Below are 19,974 nucleotides of genomic sequence, written 5' to 3' on the forward strand. Positions count from 1 at the left end.
ACCAGTAAATTAACAGTTAACCATTGTCGTAGGATATTTCGCCACCTTTTAAACATATATTTATCGAAAATATTGAATAATGCTACTGGTACTTTGTCTTTGACAAACTAAGAGCTATGCTAGTTTAATAATAATAATAATAATAATAATAATAATAATAATAATAATAATAATAACAATAATAATAATAATAATAATAATGCTGATAAAAATAATAATAAATAATGATGATGATGGTGATGGTCTGAAAATATAAGACATAACTCACTTTCAGTGCAACTCAAACCAAGAAATGGATTCGGAACACCTCAAAATCTGTGCTTCAGTGGCTGACCATGATAATATCTTTGAAAAATATTGGAGTGCAAGAGGTCAAATGACTTTATTGTCGAACACCTGGCATTAGAAAACAATAACAAATAATTCACTTTCAGCAATGAAAATTAATTACAGGGAGTCATTAGCAAATACGTAAAATTGTTCTCACTTTCCTTTCTCACATCCTCCCAAGAATGCTACATTCATTGCCAAAACAATAATAAATTACCATATTTTCTCGAATACTCCATGCCCTCGAATAAGCAGTGTACCCCGGGAGAAAAGAAAAAAAAAATACAAAAATAAAACTTTCAACAAATGTATTCACAACAAATAATTACATGTCAGTTGCCTTGCTTAATTGACCGTTTACAATATATCATGCAATATTAGTAGCACACATCAATAAATTAATTAACTTTATTTTGTATGACACTACATACTGCCTTTGTAATCTTTCTACATGACTGAAAATTGGTTAAGCTTATTTCCTGCTTTGGAAAGGCTAATTACAATGTTCCCTCTGTGAAATCATATTTTCTGTTCCAGCCATATAAATCTGTGCTAATGATAATGATGAGTTCTCAGAACTGTATTCAATAATGTACATCATCTACACTTTTATCACTTTTACACTTTTCTTCTTTTATCACTTCTGCAATGTACAAAGATATGTCAATCAAGTCGATTTTGAATAAGACACAAATTTAACTTTAGATAAACAATGGTGCAACAGCATCAAAATGACAATAGAAGAAAAAGCACTGATTCAATATGACAAACTTATCAGATTTCCAGGAAACAATTGGCATTCATACAGTCCTCTCTGTAGATTGAAAACTCAAAAAAGTTTCATATCCATTGTTTAAGAATTAAAACAGAAAATCAATATCCCGAATTTAAAAGAAAACTTACAAATTAAACCAAACCCTTTAACTCTATTAAATATAGAATATAATCTAAATTTAACAGAAGAAATACTGAAATCAGAAGTAAACACTGAAATACTGAAACAATTGTCTTTAGAGACAATTAATATTAGGTACCCTCCACAAAACTGGCTTCATTTATACACCGACGGATCCTTGATCTCCAGAGAACAAGGTGCCGGTGCAGGTGTTACGTGCTGTCTCTTCTCACTTTATAGATCTCTTGGATATGGAACAACAAGTTTTGATAGTGAAATCATTGCAATAAGTGAAAGTCTCAGGAATCTTCTATGCCACATCAATAAATTTAGGAATGCAGTTATATTGTCAGACTCCAAAGCAGCTATTCTATCAATAGTCTCTAAACACACACCTTCATCTCAAACAGCAGAAATAACTAAAATGCTCTCTCAATTAATATCACTCAATAAAAGAATTGTATTCCAATGGATACCATCCTATTGTGGAATCCTGGGAAACGAGAATGCGGATGCTTTAGCAAAGAAGGGCAGCACTGCTACTTACAGACCTGTTACTAAATCTACGTATTACTCTGTGAAAAGATTTATTAAATCTACGTACTTAGACTTCAACAAACAAAATTTGATAACACAATCCCAAGGGAAAAAATGGAACTCTCTGCACCAAAATCCACAGTTAATTCCCGATTTACCACGAAAATCGTCTGTAGCTGCATTTAGATTGGCAACAGGCCATGATTGTTTGGCCAAACACCTACATAGAATTGGAATATATCAGTCCCCTAACTGCCCATTGTGCAACTCAAACCAAGAAATGGATTCGGAACACCTCAAAATCTGTGCTTCAGTGGCTGGTCATGATAATATCTTTGAAAAATATTGGAATGCAAGAGGTCAAATGACTTTATTGTCAAACGCCTGGCATTAGAAAACAACAACAATATCTTCTACACTAAAATCTCAACTGTTGAAAGAGAAAATAATATTGACACTTGCTCGTGTCAGATACTATTTTTTTGCACTACAGACTGAAAAATTAGTTCTTGCCACTAAAAGTAAAAGTCATTAAATTCAATTTCTGAAAATGGATTCCCCACACAATGTAAACATGTTCATGAAAATGTAATTAGTTTTTATAAAAATTTCTATAGAATATCTTATGGAATGGTCAAACCCTATGGAAGAATTTAACAGTTTCCAATGGTTGACGCTCAAGGACATAAAAAACAAGATTTGATGACCTACTGACATGCATTGAGTTCTTACATTCTAAAAATGTCTCTGTTGATGATTCTAAGTGATTTTATCACTTCTGCAATGTACAAAGATATGTCAATCAAGTCGATTTTGAATAAGACACAAATTTAACTTTAGATAAACAATGATGCAAATTCCTCAATTCCAACAGTACCAGTATTGAAACTCAGTGGCGTGCATTCAGGGTAAGCTACTGAAGCACTGCTTCGGTAACAATATATGTCATTATAATTACACAATTATTCAATAATATCTGTATAAAATCGTCAGATTTCTTCAGAACGTATAGAACTTAGAGCTTAATATGTTACACTATTGGTATGAGCATTGTGAGCAAACCGAAGCATTGTCACTTCTACTTCAGCTGAACAGCGAAGGAATTGCACGCGCACCTCTGATAAAGGCCACGGGCTATGTGCGTCTGCACCCCACAATCCGAAGCTAGCATGGGTTGTGACGTCACTGTTACGCATGTCAACTAAGAGAATGCCTGCAAGAGCATGGAGACGAGTACTGTCGGTGACTCAGAAGAAGACGAGCACGGAGTGAAGGGAAAGAGTGGATAATAGATTACATTACGACAACAGTGCAATACTTGTACTACTAGTGAGTGGAAACATTATTTCCGTCTACTAGTAGTACAAGTATTGCACTGCTGTCGTAATATCTGTTTACCACCCTTTCTTCTGTTCCCTTCCGCGCTCGTCTTCTCCTGAGTCACTGACTATACCTGTGTGTTGCTTTCTTTTAGAGCAGTAAGATGCCACACTTCACCCCTATTTTTTTGTAGTGTTGTTCAGACTGTCGCGCTCAGAAGCATTCTCCGTAATTTCGAGTCACATGTGAGAAGTTGTATATAGAAAGTGTAAAGTGTATCAGTAACAGTTATGTTTTCTTCAGTGTACATGTTTTCGAATGTGTGTGAAAATGTTTTAGTTCGTGAAGGTACCAAGTAGTAACTAATAATACATTACATTATATAATATAGAACAATGTCTACGTGTATTATAAAAGAGCTTGTGTTGAAGCCCTTTTCTGCTCATTCTTTCCAAGAAAAAAATGAGATAATTAAAAATGGACGGCCAACACCAGAACTACCGAACTTGGTTCAAAAGACCAGTAAATTTACTAGACATTTTCAGTCTAATATGTATAGCAAATGTGACTGGTTAGCCGGCAGCGCTGAGCTAAATGCGGTGTTTTGCTGGTACTGTCTGTTGTTTGGAAAGGATAAAAATACTAGTTGGACCAAAACTGGGTACACGCATTTGGGAAATTTAATAAAATCTACAGCCGAGCACGGGCTGTCTGTTAACCACCTACGATTGTCTGTAGCTATAGCTGCTTTTGGGGACAATAGAATAGAAACAGCACTTGAGCACCAGCTTAAAAATGAAATATCTCTACACAATCAAAAGGTAAAGCAGAACAGGGACATCCTTAAAAGGCTTATTAATGCAGTGTGTTTTCTAGGAAAACAAGAGTCTGCCTTTTGGGGCCACGATGAAACAGAAAATTCTGTTAATCGGGGCAATTATGTGGAATTGCTGAAGTACACTGCAGAATATGATCCTCTTTTAGCAGTCGACCTGGTTGGCGAGTTGGTATAGCGCTGGCCTTCTATGCCCAAGGTTGCGGGTTCGATCCCGGGCCAGGTCGATGGCATTTAAGTGTGCTTAAATGCGACAGGCTCATGTCAGTAGATTTACTGGCATGTAAAAGAACTCCTGTGGGACAAAATTCCGGCACATCCGGCGACACTGATATAACCTCTGCAGTTGCGAGCGTCACTAAATAAAACATAACATTTTTTTTTTTTTTTTTTTTCCTCTTTTAGCGGAGCATTTAGAAACCTCTACTGTGTTTAAAGGAATTTCTAATCGAATTCAAAATGACCTAATCCAAGCTGTAGGTTCAACCGTTTTATCAGCTATAAAGCAGGAAATTATTGAAGTTCCTTTTGTAGCCGTCATGGTTGACGAAACTTCAGATGTGGCAAATAAAGCACAGTTTTCTATTGTCCTGCGTTATGTGCATGAAGGAGAGATAAAGGAAAGATTCTTGGGGTTCTGTGATATAAGTAGTGACAAACATGCCCAAGCTATTGCAGAACTTATCCGGCACTTCTTATCAGAATTCGGATGTAATGGAAAATTGATTGCACAAACGTATGACGGTGCAGCGACGATGGCGGGAAATTTGAATGGAGTACAAGCATTAATCAAAGTCACACATCCAGAAGCCCTGTTTTTTCACTGTTATGCCCATGTACTTAACCTCGTTTTGTCTCAAAGCACCAGCCAAATACCTGAGTGTAAAATATTTTTTAGTATGCTTAATGGACTTGCAGATTTTTTTCAAGATCGCCGAAACGTGCTAACTTTTTGGATCAATTTTTGCAACGTCGTCTTCCACATGTCTGTCCAATGCGATGGAATTATTCATCAAGACTGGTAAACACTGTGTGCAGGAACAGAATTCAACTTTGTAATGTATTTTGTGCTCTGCTAGAACACCCTCAAGAAATTGAGTCAGATATTTTAGCACCAATTAATGGCTTTTAGACACTTTTGGAAGGTTTCAAATTTGTTTTTCTCTTAAATACGTTTGACAAAATATTTACCTTCACAGATGTGTTGTACAAATCCTACAGAACCAAGCAAATGATATTCTGTACTGTCAAGAGAAAATACAAGAAACTCGCCGTTCCATAGCCGCATTACGTGATGATTATGAAGGGGTTTTCCAAGAAACCGTGTCTCAAGTAGGTGAGCCTCTGAAGAGAAAAAATATCAACTATAAACGCATCTATTGCGAAGTGTTTGATAATATTGATAACCACTTGGATGTAAGATTTCAAGATTATTCTAAACTGAAATTTTTAAATTTACTGTCGCCTCAAAACTATGAAAAATATACTAACCAATTCCCAGAAAGTTGCTTTCAAAGTCTCATAGATACATATGGAAAATTTTTCGACATCATTCGATTGAAAAATGAGCTGATTGTAGTGTACAGCAGTGAAGAGTTTAGAAATAAAACCATGAGTGAACTTGCAAAATTATTGAGTACTAATTCAATGCTGAAAAAAAGTTTTCAGCAGTTTAATGTGTTAGTGACATTACTGTGTACAATTCCTGTGAGTATGTCTTCAGTAGAAAGGTCGTTTTCAACGCTGAAGAGAATCAAAAGCTACTCTCAAAATTCTACTGGAGAAGAGAGACTATCTCATCTTGGAATTATTTCAATTGAAGCGCGCCTACTAGGAGAACTCAGGAAGAAGAAAGAGTTCTTTGAGAGGTGGTTACCAAATTTGCTTCCCAGGAGAGAAGGATTGAATTTCAGTTCCGTTGATCTTGCTGTGACAAGTGCCAAGGGTGAGTTTAAAACCAGAAGCTTGTTATTTTATATCAAATGTTGTTTAATGGTAGCTTTAAGAAATTTAAATTGATATTAGGTCTAATTATTTTAATATATGTTCTTTTAAATTATTATCAGTTGTGATTTTATCAAGGCAAGCCCCTTGATTTACTATTGTTTACTTAACAATTATAATATTCAGTGCTTCGGCTGTCTGAATGGTCACCGCACGCCACTGCTGAAACTTTCTCAGAACTTCTAAAAATATGTCAAATCTATTTCACTATCCCAAGTCACATGGAAGTGTTGAGAGGATATTTTCGCTAATATCTGCCCAATGGACTACAGAAAGAAATCGCATACTAAAAGAGACAGTCAGAGGTATCATCATGGTGAAATATAATTCAAGGACATGTCCTGTGAACAGTTTCATACTTAGTTGTTACAAGATAGAAATTCATCTCTTCAGATTCTTCTGCCCAAAGTGAGTTCCAGCGATAAGCACAGATGTAATACTGATCCAGCAACTAGTGAGAAAACTGACTTTAATTTTGTGCAGGCCAATTTCTACAGTATTCTTTTTTTTTCAGCAATTTCCTCTTATTTTAGATTCCATTTCCTACTGCAGAAGTTTTCTTATGGTAACCCTAAACCAATTACAAACTAATATACTTTGTTTCCCTAATAACGGGGTTTCAAAGTGATGAAAATTATCAAATCTAGCCAGATTCTCTCATCAGGAATTCAGGACGGATGATGATACTGTGTATGTAAAACGTTAGTAAACATTTGAATTAGTAATTAAATTTGAAATACAACTGATTTTATTTATTTCAACTAATTATATAGGACCAAAGCTTTTAATTTTGTTACATTTTTGCTAATTATGAAATTTCGTTTGAATTATTAATAAGGTCTGGAAAAATAATGTCTCATCTATACAGAAAAAATTCGCGATGATATAGTGTTTAAATTCTATCAATAATAAATTAACTTCCAAGGAGAGTAGAGAATAAAAATACTGTATAATACCTAACACGTCATAGGAGCAAAGCAAAACTGTAGAATCCCCATAAAACGGGGTTACGGGGGAAATCATTTATCTCATAGCTTGACAGTGGTACAATATATCGGAATATGATTACTATATTTTCGAGAGCATGTTTCTTACAATGTTACATCCACATACACGATGTTTCGGACCGGGTTGTATAGGACTTGAACTGTAGGTCTGCTACAAATTATAACAGAGCATAACTTAAAAAAATCTCTCTCTTCTTCTCTCTCGTACAGAAACACATGCATACATAAAAAAACTACGTAACATGCTAACAGAAACTGTTTTATATGAAGTTTACCTTCCTAAAGATATCATATGAAATATAAACTATAATTATTTTATTTAATCTCGTCTTTAAGTTTACACATTATATGGGGATCACTTTTCTTTTTTCTGCAATGTTGTGCAGTATGTTATTCATATTTCTCCAAGTGGCGGCCTGAACATCTGCAGACTTCTAACACATGAGTACAGGCTATTACAAAAGAAAGATTACACTGCTTCCATTCCTCAAATGAGGTATAGAAATTCTTATACATTCAGAAATTAAAAATAACTAGGCCTATTATAGTCCAGACACATGATCTGAGGACATTAATTCATCAATTTAAGCACAGAAATTTAATCCTAAACAAAAGCAAAAAAGATCTTTTGAATTCAATATTTTCTAACGTCAATAGAAAGAAAAGAGTTCAGACAAGTTTGGGGGGGGGGCAATGCCCCCCTATGCCTCCCCCCATAACTCCGCCTATGTAACACGTACTATAGTACTATCGTTTTTATTTCAATAGAGCCTGATAGGAGATGCCAGGCGGTTATGATGACATTCAACATAGGTTGGACAGGTTCTTAAAAAAATTAATGACGGATTTTTAAAATGATTTTATAGAAATGAGCAAAAAATTGCATCTTTCCAATGTTTTCTTTTTTACACTCTGGGACAAATATAACTCAATCCAGGATACAGGACACACCATTAAAATCCGGAACAATTCTGGAAAATCCAGAATGTCTGGCAACCCTGAATGCATATACACTCTGTTCTGCCCAAGTGGCAGGTCTTTCTCTGCAAACCCAGAATTTTCCAATCTTTCCTATTTTCTGCCTTCCTCTTAGTCTCCATAGCAACCCCGAATCTACCTCGAATATGAAGTAAATTTATTAAGAAAATGGAAAAAACAAACTGGAAAACCAGTAGACCTATTACATAAATAGCTTATTCCACTTGCATTTTTATAGCCTCTTCACTGTTCTTTCTCATAATGTATTCTAATAATGCTTACAATTCTCTTCATTTAAATTTCAACAGGAAAATACAACTAAGTAATAAAGAATGAGCATGAAATAAAAACATTCTAGAAAATGAATACGAAATTCTATCAACAGGAAATACTATTAACATACTTCAGGAATTATTCCTCATGGTATGTTATTTTTTGTATTCTTCACCTGACATAGCCTATTTATGAAAATTAAACCCAGACTTTGAGATGGACAGGCATGTAGCACATATAGGTAAATTCAGAAATGCATATAGTGTGTTAGTTGGGGGGCCAGAGGGAAAAAGCTCTTTGGGGATACCGAGACATAGATGGGAGGATAATATTAAAATGGATTTGAAGGTGGTGAGATATGATGCTAGGGACTGGATTGATCATGCTCAGGGTAGGGACCAATGGCAGGCTTATGTGAGGGCGGCAATGAACCTCCGGGTTCTCTAAAAGCCATTTGTAAATAAGGTATGATACTTTCTATTGTAACTCACTTGCATAATATCCAACATCATTGTTTGGATTAAGGCAACCAATATCATGTGACTCAATCATATGTTGGTCCCATACTTTTCTGTAATCTGGATCGTGCAGTACATCGTATATCTGGTGAGGATTCACATCACCAAATGTTGTGCAGATCTAAAAACAAAGAAATTAGGGGGAAAAACATTAAATTACATGCATTGAACGCTAAAAACTTTGTTTCAAAATATGTTTAAATTCTTAGATGGTTATAATTAAATCATGGTGGTAATATCTTTTAAGACAAAGCCTTGTGAGAAGGATGTCTTGAGTATGGAAGTGCGAGTCACTTATAACATATATGACCGAACCTATTTTGACCCAACTTCTCACATATGTTTCTCTAACAAGCTGCTTAGTCAATCTGGTAGCTCAGTTGGCGGACACTGGCTTACAATGACTACAGGAGTTCAAACTCTGGCAATGGTGAAATCGTATTTGTGGTGGACAAAGTCAAGGTTTGTGAGAGTTCTCCTCGCGGTTTTCCCATTTCCCTCCGAAATTCCTTCGTCAAACTCCATTACATTAGTATCTACCGAAAATGATGCAGCTAGATGTAATTGTGACTGGCATACAGGTCGCATTCGTCTGATGAGGCATAGTAAGCTCTTAGAGGGTGAAAGGGTGCTCTAGTGGGACTTAATCAGATATTGCATCTAAATAGCTAAATTGACAGATGGCACCACACAGTTGTCATGATAACTACATACAAGAAAGTGATCTTCAGACTTTATAAAATGCAGTGGCGTAGTGTCAATGTAAGTTAAAAAGCTCAGCTTCCCCAGTTAATGACTCCTGCAGTTTATGAACAAAATTATTTATTAATTTTAATACAATTTATATTTACGCGTTATATATTGAGATGTGGCAACTCAGGATGATTTGTGATGCAGCAGGAAACATGAAGCCTGCACACACCAGCTTCCAATCCCCTCTGCTGCACTACAAGCAGACTTGTTCCTTTCACGCATTCTACTGTGTAAACCACCCCACAGATTTTCCATCTCTTTCTAACTAAACTACCCTGGTCGCAAGGCTCGTAAGAAGCTAGCTTTGGCATTGAAAAGAATTTAGTTTCCGAATTATCCCTTTCGTGAGTTGTGTTCAATTGAAGTGTTAGTGTGCACTGTGGCTGATATAATAAATAATGGGTGAAATAATAATTCCTGACACTAATTTACTTGAATTATTTTTGAGGTACCAAGACTGACTTACGAACAAAAGTGTCATTTAAAAAACAAACAACCGACTCCCTTCCTGCCAATAAAGGATATAATCAAAAGACAGACGCGTACTTACGTAATTATACTAACACTGTATCTATTGACTGTTAATATTGTGATTTCTCTAAATATGACAGGGAGTGAGCTAATGTAAAATTATAGGTATACGTGTTTATTTGTTAGAGATATGTGTAAACCATGAAATCATATTTTACTACGTATCATTTGAGGTGATGCCTTAATGGTGTTACAAAGTTATGAGGTTTCAACCAATCTTCGGGCTTTTGACTTGACATTGACTACTATTTATTTAAAGACTATATTTTTTGCAATAAGTTTCCTTATACATGAAAGACAACTTGAATTAGCTTTCCCTGCTCAAAAATTCATGCTACACCACTGATAAAACGATAGCAGGTGAACAAGGATCAGATTGACCGAATTTGTAACAGGGTCTGTGGAAAATAAATGCTCCAGTCTTCCAGTCTTCAGCTAGTATAAGGTTTGTTTGAAAAGTTCATAGTCTGACATAGAAATTAAGCTAGGATTATTCTGAAACAGTCTTTATTTCTCAACATAATCCCCCCTGAGATGCACACACTTGGTCTACCAGCGCTGCAATGCTGCTGTACACTCCTTGCACACAGATTCCTAGGTCTGCAAGAAAGCCTGGCTTCTGCTGCTGTGATAACTTCTTCATTTGACAAAAATTTCTTCCCAGCCAAGTGAGTTTTGAGCTTTGTGAAAAGGAAGAAGTCTGAGAGTGCAAGACTGGTGAGTAGGAGGAGTGCGGCAACAATTCGAACCATAGTTTGTGTAGTTTAGCAACCGCAATTGAAGACCTGAGAATGATAAGTGGATAAAGACTATTTTTTATGAAATTGAGATTTTAATGCCAAATGCAACTATAACCTTTATTCCATCTACTGGTGTGAAATAGTAGTCAAATACTTCGTGCAAAGAGAACTACATGGCTCTGAATATTATCATTTTCTAGATTTTCACTTTTGTTGAGAAGGAGAAATAGAGAAAGACCAGACTTATCCTGTTCTCACTCTCAGTGTGACAGCAGAGTAGCGTGGTATGTACATCAGGCATGTCTAAAGTATGACAATTTCTCTGAATTTCGTGATTTATCGGATGACATTGATGATCCAAGTTATGTTGTGACAGACTCAAGTGATAGTGATGATAATGTTGTTCAGGAATCTTCTGTAAAGTCCAAGAAGCGATCTAAAACTGTGAAAAATGGAAAATGAACAGAAAACTTAAAATCAATAGTGCACAAGCATGCATGTCCACAAGTGGAAAATTAGTTCCAAAACATAACTCTGAGGACTGCAAATGCAAGAGGCAATGTACACAGAAGTTTCCTGTAAATGTAAAGAAGAGTATTCTTGACAGTTTTAATGACTTAAGAGACAAAAATGTACAAGATGCATATTTGTTAGATGTGATTTCAATGCTATCTAGTGCAAAGTATGATAATATAATGTTATATGTTCTACTATTTGAGTCGGCCTAGGTGGCGCAGTTGGTAGAGTGCCAGCCTTAAGTATGCTTAAATGCGACAGGCTCATGTCAGTAAATTTACTGGGATGTAAAAGAACTCCTGCGGGACAAAATTCCGGCACATCGGCGACGTTGATATAACCTCGGCAGTTACGAGCATCGTTAAATAAAACATAATTTACAATTTTTTCTACTATTTGAGTTGTAGAATATGTAAAATGTTTGTATATTTAAGTGAAAATATTGCAGTGTCTGAGACACAACATGCTCGTATATGATACTTTTGTTGCTATGAAGAAAAGAGTGCATGTGGATGAAATTAATTTGGATTTAGCTGAAAAACTGTACGAATCGTCATTACCAAGAAATCAGAAAAAAATTGCGTGATATTTTGAAGCTTGAGAAGTTCATTCCTCCAGTGTATAAACTGTGGTATAATCATGTTCGTGAGTAGGTGTGGATATTAATAAAAAGGACATAGAGCTGGACTCAGAGTCAAAATACTAGCATACAAATATGATATATTTCCTATTCTTTTAACTAACTGCAGACATTATTTTGGTGAATAGTATTTACATTTACATACACATTGTGTCTTAAAATATTTGAATTCTTTCTTTGAGTGTGAGAACTGGATACGTTTATTCTTATATTTGTTAAAAAATAATATAAAGGGAATTAGTTAATTTTTACTATAATGGCATAATAGTAATATACGTTACAAGAGCGGTATGTTGACGTTTTCATGGTCGAGGAAAAGATTGAAAAAGCGAAACGTAGTTGAGCTTTTTTAATTTCCGAGAACATGAAAACAAACATACCGCTCGTGTATCATACATTATTTTGTGCGAAGATCGTTTATTACATACCTGAAAGACGAATTTCTAATTAGTTGCAATGAAATCTCCATGTTGATTTCTGTTTAATGACGCCAACTTCGGAACACCAAAATATCTTTCTTCAACATTGTTGCTGTAAAATGTTTTCTGTGTTTACTATACTCCAGCAGGCCGTGATATACGTCTGTCTTTTTTTTTCCCCCAGTCTATAAATGCGAACTTAAAACAAACGGTAAGGTTATGTAATGATTTATTTTTCGTTTTAATATTTTAACAATATTATTTATATAACATACTGTAGTAATAACATCGGCATCTGGAATCTCGTTGATTTTTTCACGGCTTCCTTAATGTTACTTGTATCAGGAATGCAATAAGTTTCGTGGAGTAGTAGACTTTACTTAATTTTTGCAAATATTTAAAAACAATAATTAACATTGCAATTTAGGTGAAATTGCAGTGGTAAGTTTCCAATTTATAATTATTACTATGTTAAACGTCTCTAAAAATAATATGTTAAAAGCCTAAAGCAGTAAAATGAATGTCGAGCTTAAGCGGTAAGAAGAGGGAAATTGTTATGTGTGTTACGTTGGGAATACTGAATGTGGTATTTCACACTTACCGCGTGTTGGTTCTGTGCAGAAAACAAGCAAATATGCATGATCTCGCACAAAATAATTTTTTTAATGTTGAAACACATTTTAAGTAAAGTTATTCATGTAGCTAGTGTTTAAGTTCAGATTTTCATAATTCTGTATTGAAAGAAATTCAGAATTTTGATTGAGAGTGAGAACTGGATAACTCCATTGTCATTTTTTATTAATTGTTCATTGGAGATTCAATTAATATTTACGTTAATGGTACAAAATCTTAAAACGTACCCGAAACTTTTCAATCACTATTAAAACATCTATTGAATGTTGAAAAAAAAATGATGAAAATAGTTTTTCTCGATTATCTCAAAACTACTGCCTTGGTCTTTATCCACTTATCATTCTCAAGGCTTCAATTGCAGATGTGTAAGCAAGTGCATTGTTGTGACGAAACAACACTTTCTTCTTGGCCATATTCTGCCTCTTCTCGCTAATTCTCCCTTTCAGTTACTGCAAAAGATTTAAATAATATTCTCCAGTTATTGTTCTCCCCTTTGCTAGATAGTTAATCCTGATTATGCTCTTAGAATCCCAGAACATGGACACTATGACTTTCCCAGCTGATTGGACAGCTTTTGCTTTCTTTGGAGGTGGAGAATCACTGTACTAACACTGTTTCGACTGCTGTTTAATCTCTGGTATGCAGTAGTGGATCCAGGTTTTTTTTTAGTGGTCATAAACCACCTAAGAAAATCGGTGCATTTTTCTCGAATCGAGCCAGACAGTCCTTCGAAATTTACATCGCATATGCTTTTGTTTCGGTGTTAACAAATATAGAACCCACCGTGTGGAGATTTTGGACAAGCTTAAAACATTAAGATGTGGTGCATCTGTTCAGTTGAGATATGCATAACCTCGCTAGTTTCCCACACTTTCAGTCGACAGTCATTCATCATATCGTGGATTTTTTTTTACGATTTCTTCACTTGTTGCTGTTACTGGACGTCTTCCACACTCTCTCGACCATGTTTAAATAGTGTTCCCAATTTTTCACAGTCAAAAATGCTGTAACAGATTTCCCCACTGCAGCATATATGTCTGCTTTAATTTCTGGTGGACTCATTCCCTTTCTTTACGAAATATTTAATGACGCACAGAGCTCAATATTTTACATTTTTCCCAATCTGTTCGGCCCACTATATAGTGGTCGAAATGGTCATCCTAGGTGATAATATGGTGGTTAGCATGCTTGTCACTAATTATAAGTTCGTGGTTTAACCCCAGAGAAGAATGGTAGATTGTGTAAGGAAACAAAAACATGACTTCCTTAAGAAAGGAAATAAAACTAGACATCCTGTGTCGTATATTTATCATCATTATTTAACCCATAGCTTCGAAACAGGAACAAAGAATTTAGTTACCCTTATTTGCCGAAGAAGGACAAGTGGAAAGCTCATTGCCTCAAATGCCACCTAGTATGCAACTAAGGTATTACTAGGACGAGCATTTTTTTTAATCATGTTTTATTTCACAACACTCACATCTACAAAGATTATATCAGTGTCCCCAGTGTGCCAGAATTTCGTCCTGCAGGAGTTCTTTTACATGCCAGTAAATCTACTGACATGAGCCTGTCGCATTTAAGCACACTTAAATAACATCGACATGATCCAGGATTGAATCCGCAACCTCGGGCACAGAAGGCCAGCATTATACAGACTGCGCCACCCAGGCTGACACTAGTACGTGAAAGAGAGAATTAGTTTGTCCAGAAGTTCTAATTTAAGTTTTGAGGTCTTTAACATGCTGGAAAACTCTGACATGGACACATGTCTTAAAGTCCCTCCCAGAGGACTTGTGCTCCGGATTTTTGCATTTTGAAAAATCCATCGACCCCAGCCAGGATATACTACTATGATTTATTTAAAATCATCCATCCTCGAGTGAGGTTGACCATCGGGATCCGGAATTAATAAACATAAAAATATAAAGGGAAATGAAACAAGTAAAATACTTATTCGATTTGTACATTAAAACAAAAATTTATGTGTTAACATATAAATGACAGTGTAGAATTTGAAGAGAGGCCTTCAGAATTTCCATCACAATCTTCTGAACCTCATAAAAGAAAATTTTAAAGGATTTAAGGATATTACATGTAAATTTTGGTAAACAGCCACTCAATCCAAATAGTAAGCCTGTAACATCCCAGTTGTAAAGCGAAATGCCATATTTTTCACTGAGGTATGGAAGACAAGGTACATATTTAGCTCGCTTGTCATCATTTATCTGCAGTGCCTGATTCGTGTCTCGTTCAAAGCAAATCGTAGGATCTAAGACCACTGCTCTCTGGGTTCTTCTATTGATGGCAATTATATCTACCCTTTTATGAGAATCATCTTCAGACACACGATGAATTTCCTCATGTATTTCCCATCCTCTGGTTCTTAGCAGGTTGGCAATTGCTGTATGGGCACATGTAAAAGAATCCTGTCTCTCATTATAGCTGCGTGGTCTAAGGCATCATGCCTTGTACTAGCAATACATAATGAGCACTCGATCGAGTCCTAATAGGAGAACAAATTTTCTGAAGAAATTCCGGCCAGTGCCCACTCAGCATCGTGAGGAGTTTGGGAAGTTGCAGTGAGTATAACTATGCTGAACATATGTTACATCATACCAGTTGGCTGATTGTTCACCTCTGCCAAGGCATGTGGACATGATGCCAATAGGTGGCTGATCGGCCTTGGCTCTTCTTGGGCTGTAAAGCTACAGGAAAAATAATCCTGAGCCACAACAACATTTTCAATTGACTGCTTCTTGTCCCATTATATTCTTTGCTTTGCAGACAAATATCTCTGTGGGTCTATATCTCGACAGAGGCTGCAGGACAACTACAAAGATCATCACAGTGGCCTCTAATGGGGAAAAGTAGGAAGCAAATGAAAGAATGGTACAAAAGAGACCTATAAAGACCACAAAGTTTAAAGAACTTTAAAAAGAGACTATCATTAAAGCCGAGTTCCTACAGAATTTCCTATTTTTTTCCCCTGACAATTTTCATAAAGTTTCCTGACCAAAAGTTTCATTTAAATTGTACAGTATCTTACATGTTTTCAGCCTCCTCCTCACCTCAGCCGACCTTACCCAACCTTTGAGGGAAACCAAGAGAGCAAACTTTTATCAATAAACCCAAGCAAAAACTTGTTACAAATTTTTTAATTCATCAATCATATACTTCTGTAAATATGCAATTTCCTCAGAAACTACAAAAAATGTGTATTCATTTGAAACAATTGTCTACTTTCTTATGTTGTCCTTCTATGAATTTACAATTTTTTTTACTTCAAAATCTATAATTACAAGTCTCATTTTAGCTCTAAGATTCCTAATTTCTTCAAACAGTAATTAACATCTATTGCAATCTTCTTCATAAAAATATAAAATTGATATTAAAAAACTAAATAATAAAAAAATTAATAGAGTTCTGAGGAAAATCTAGAATTCCCGAAACTTACAGCATAGAGCATTACTGAAGGAGAAGACGACTCAGAAATCCACGAGAAAGAAGGTAGGTTTCTATCATTAGCATTATCAGTGATGTCCCATAGAAACTTTACAATACTAAATACAGTTTGAACAATTCGAAAATTGCAATTCCTTCGAGTATGAGATGTTTTTTGACAGTCTCTTCTTCATTTCTGACTCGAAGGCAAACTTTTTTAAACGCATTTTAGGAGAATATATTGGTTTATCAAAGAATATTTTGTACTTTACTGTTATAAATGGACACAAAATAACTAATCTGTGTGTACAGTAAACAAATATACCATCACTATATGTATTTTCATGAGGAAAACTGCAGGATATGCGTTATGGGATAGAAAAAAAAGTGTGGAAATATTAAATAATTTGAAAGTTACTCTCATGTTTGAACATCTTCAAAATTACAGAACAAAATGGACGTACCGGTACATATTAATAGAATGGAAAATTCAAGAAACAAATTCTATCCTACCAGGAAAAGAAGATTGGGAAGACCAAACAAGAGATGGCATGAAAGCAGAACAGGCCACAAAAGTTTCTCTACATATGCCGAAGCATTCTTTTCAATGAATTTGTTAAGCGCTGTAAACAGCTTCACTTTTGCAATAACATATCCGGTCCAAGAACATCACTTTGGTCTTAGTAACAAAGTGGATTGTGATTAAAATAAGCAGAGACTTTTGGATTTTTATCTACATTCATATATAATTCTATTGACATGGATTGAAGATTAACAGTATAGAGAAAAAGTTTGCCACTGAAGATATTGACAATAATTACCTAATTTTCTAATTGTGCAAAAGGCAATTTCTTATTATTTCCTGCTATTAACTCACCACACTTCGTTATTTTGTTCTCTTCAGCAGCATTTTTACCTGACATATTCAGCATTTTTTTTTTTTTGCATCGGCAGCCCTTTCTTAAGGATTCTTTCTTTTTATCGGCAGCTTTTTTGAAAGATATGCTGGTAACTCTTCAACAATATTGGACTGGAGCCAATTTTCAGTCTTGACCTATCATACACAAACACCCTTTGCACACCTTTTTAATCTAGGTATGAAACTTTGCGCTTAATGCAAGTTGATTCAAAATGTTTAATACATACAGCACTTGTATCTGAAGGAGTTCAGTCTTTTCTTGGAATATTTCTCACCCACTTGTTACGTAATGTTTTGTCTTTGGAAATAGTAAAACACGTCACATATTCACTAACAACACCTTTCAATGTAGAATTACTTTTGTATTCTGGGACACATCACATTGGCGGCATTTTGACAATGGAAAGTCCACCGTTAACACTGACTTACATCACACCGTCTCAAGACCAGACGGACCTCTGACATCACGCTCCCCTCCACCAGTATTCCTGCCTGTAGTAGAGTATGCAGTGAATGGTGCCATGTCAGTGTAAGCAGAACTACGGTCTTTGTTGTAAAGAATAGTTCAAAGTAAACGCCGTGACTCAAGAATGTCGCAGTTTGAGCAAAAGACAAATGTTAAGCTCTACCAAAAATTAGACAAGTCCTCTAGTGAAACGTTTCAAATGATCAAGCATGTGCACGGCGAAGAAGCTTTGGACTGCAGTACTATGTTTAAGATGTAGCACCAATGTTTCGCGCAGGGTAGAGAAAGTTTGGAGAATAATGAGCATATTGGTCGGCCAAAAATGGTCCGAACTGAAAGTATGATCAAAGAAGCTGCAACGTTGGTGCACGCAAACTGCTCCAAATTGGTAGATGATCTCGCAGCAGCAGTAGCAATTAGACATGGTAGGTGCCACAAAATTCTGTCTGATGACCTGAACACATCGCGTGTTACCCAGCACAGTGTTTCACACGTCCTGACACAAGACCAATATGATCATTTACGGTGATCTGATTAGTAGTGCTGACAATGATGCGATGTTCCTAAACCAGATCATAACAAGAGACGAAACATGGTGTTTTCTGTATGATCTGCAACTGAAATGACAATTGGCCACCTGGAAATCACCATTACCGCTATGAAAGAAAAAACTGAGATAGGGCAGGTCAAAAGGCAAGATGATACTTGAACTGTTTGTTTTTCGACTCATCGGGAATTGTTCAGATGAAATTTACCCCTCAAGGAGCAACTGTAAACAAGACCAGTACAAGAAGATACTTCGCCACCTACGTGATTCAATTTGTCGTAATCATCCAGAGCTTTGGCATAGGAAGAACTGGCTGTTGCTACAAGAAAATGCCTCTGCACATCGATCTGTGGTTGTTCTAGAAGAACTGGCAAAGCAACAGGTCACCACTCTGCTACACTCTCCACACTAGCCTGATCTCGCACCATGCGATTTAGTTCTCTTTCCTCATTTGAAAGCAAAACTACGTGGGCATAGATTTCAGTTGGTCGAGGAGATCATCACTGCCACAAGAGAAGCCATACAGAATCTTCTTGCCAACATCTTTCAGTAGTGTTTCCAGCAGCAGTACCAATATTGACAGATGTGCATAGCAGCCAACAGTGACTAATACCTTGAGGGATGATGTAGATCTGTGTAAATGTTTGTGGAGATCTTGTAATATGGTGAGACAGAACAACAGTCCACAAACTTAAAGACTGTACCTTGTATATGCTTAACTTGTGCCTCTTTGTACTATTATCCCACTTCTCAGTTCCAATTTACCATGAAATAACACAACAGAAATTAGACATCAGTCCCATGTGTGATGTGTGAATGTGATCGAAGATTCAATACTATTGCTAGTCCATACTGGTGTATGGAGATCAAATAAAAAAAAAAAAACAAACAAACAAACAAACAAAGAGAGCTATAAAGCAAAATTAAATATATTCTCTTTCATGATTTAGGTTGCAGCCCCTTCCACTTTCATTCCAGATATAAACATGATATAACCTATTCGAATTAATATGGTAAACAAAATATTATAAAATATTTAGATTAATCTAATTTATTATTAAGGTACAGAAAAAGTCCATTAACTTACTGCTATTCCTGAAGAATTTGTCTCTAATAGGTACTTAATACAATATGCAATAATACATTGTAATTTATTAAATACCTTTATCATTTTGAAGTTTGTATTCGGAATGGATCTCGTCCAAACTTTTGTTCCCGATTTGTTGTAATCGAGTTTCCATCCCGAATGATCATCAACAAGTTTCTTCAATTTCTCGAAATCTTTATCCTCTGCAACTTTAACGACTCCAACATCCATTTGTTCTGAAACACAACCAATTAATACGCAATGTAATTAAATGAACATTAACACTCAACTGAGTGAAAAAATCGACTGATAACATGGTCTTTTATTTCTAATTTTAAATTAGCATTCTGTATATGAATGGAAAGGTTATATTACCAGTATCAGTACCACTACTGCTTTAAGCAACAAATTATGTGAAGTTTTATTTAATTTAGCTCACAACTTGAATTGAAGACCTCCTTTGCAATATACTTTAGCACTTAAATGCTCCAATAAACAGTTCTAGAACACAGAGCTCATATTTTACTACCTAAATTATTCTCACTTAAGAAAAAAATCTACAGGAAACTTCACGAGACAACT

At 35.6% G+C, this 19,974-nt stretch overlaps 1 protein-coding gene across 3 annotated transcripts in view; it reads right to left on the reverse strand.

Annotated features, from left to right (window-relative positions):
• The window catches only part of LOC138696146 (START domain-containing protein 10-like), a 91,844-nt gene that overhangs the window by 53,707 nt on the left and 18,163 nt on the right, over positions 1-19,974 (reverse strand). For all 3 annotated transcript variants that reach the window (XM_069820706.1, XM_069820708.1, XM_069820707.1), the window contains 2 exons: positions 19,468-19,628; positions 8,671-8,818 (listed from right to left, as the gene is read on the reverse strand). In XM_069820706.1, the coding sequence (XP_069676807.1) occupies positions 8,671-8,818; positions 19,468-19,623 (304 nt within the window). In that variant the 5' untranslated portion in view covers positions 19,624-19,628. The remainder of the gene's footprint in view (positions 1-8,670; positions 8,819-19,467; positions 19,629-19,974) is intronic.

The sequence above is a fragment of the Periplaneta americana genome, chromosome 3, assembly GCF_040183065.1.
Source record: "Periplaneta americana isolate PAMFEO1 chromosome 3, P.americana_PAMFEO1_priV1, whole genome shotgun sequence".
NCBI lineage: Eukaryota > Metazoa > Arthropoda > Insecta > Blattodea > Blattidae > Periplaneta > Periplaneta americana.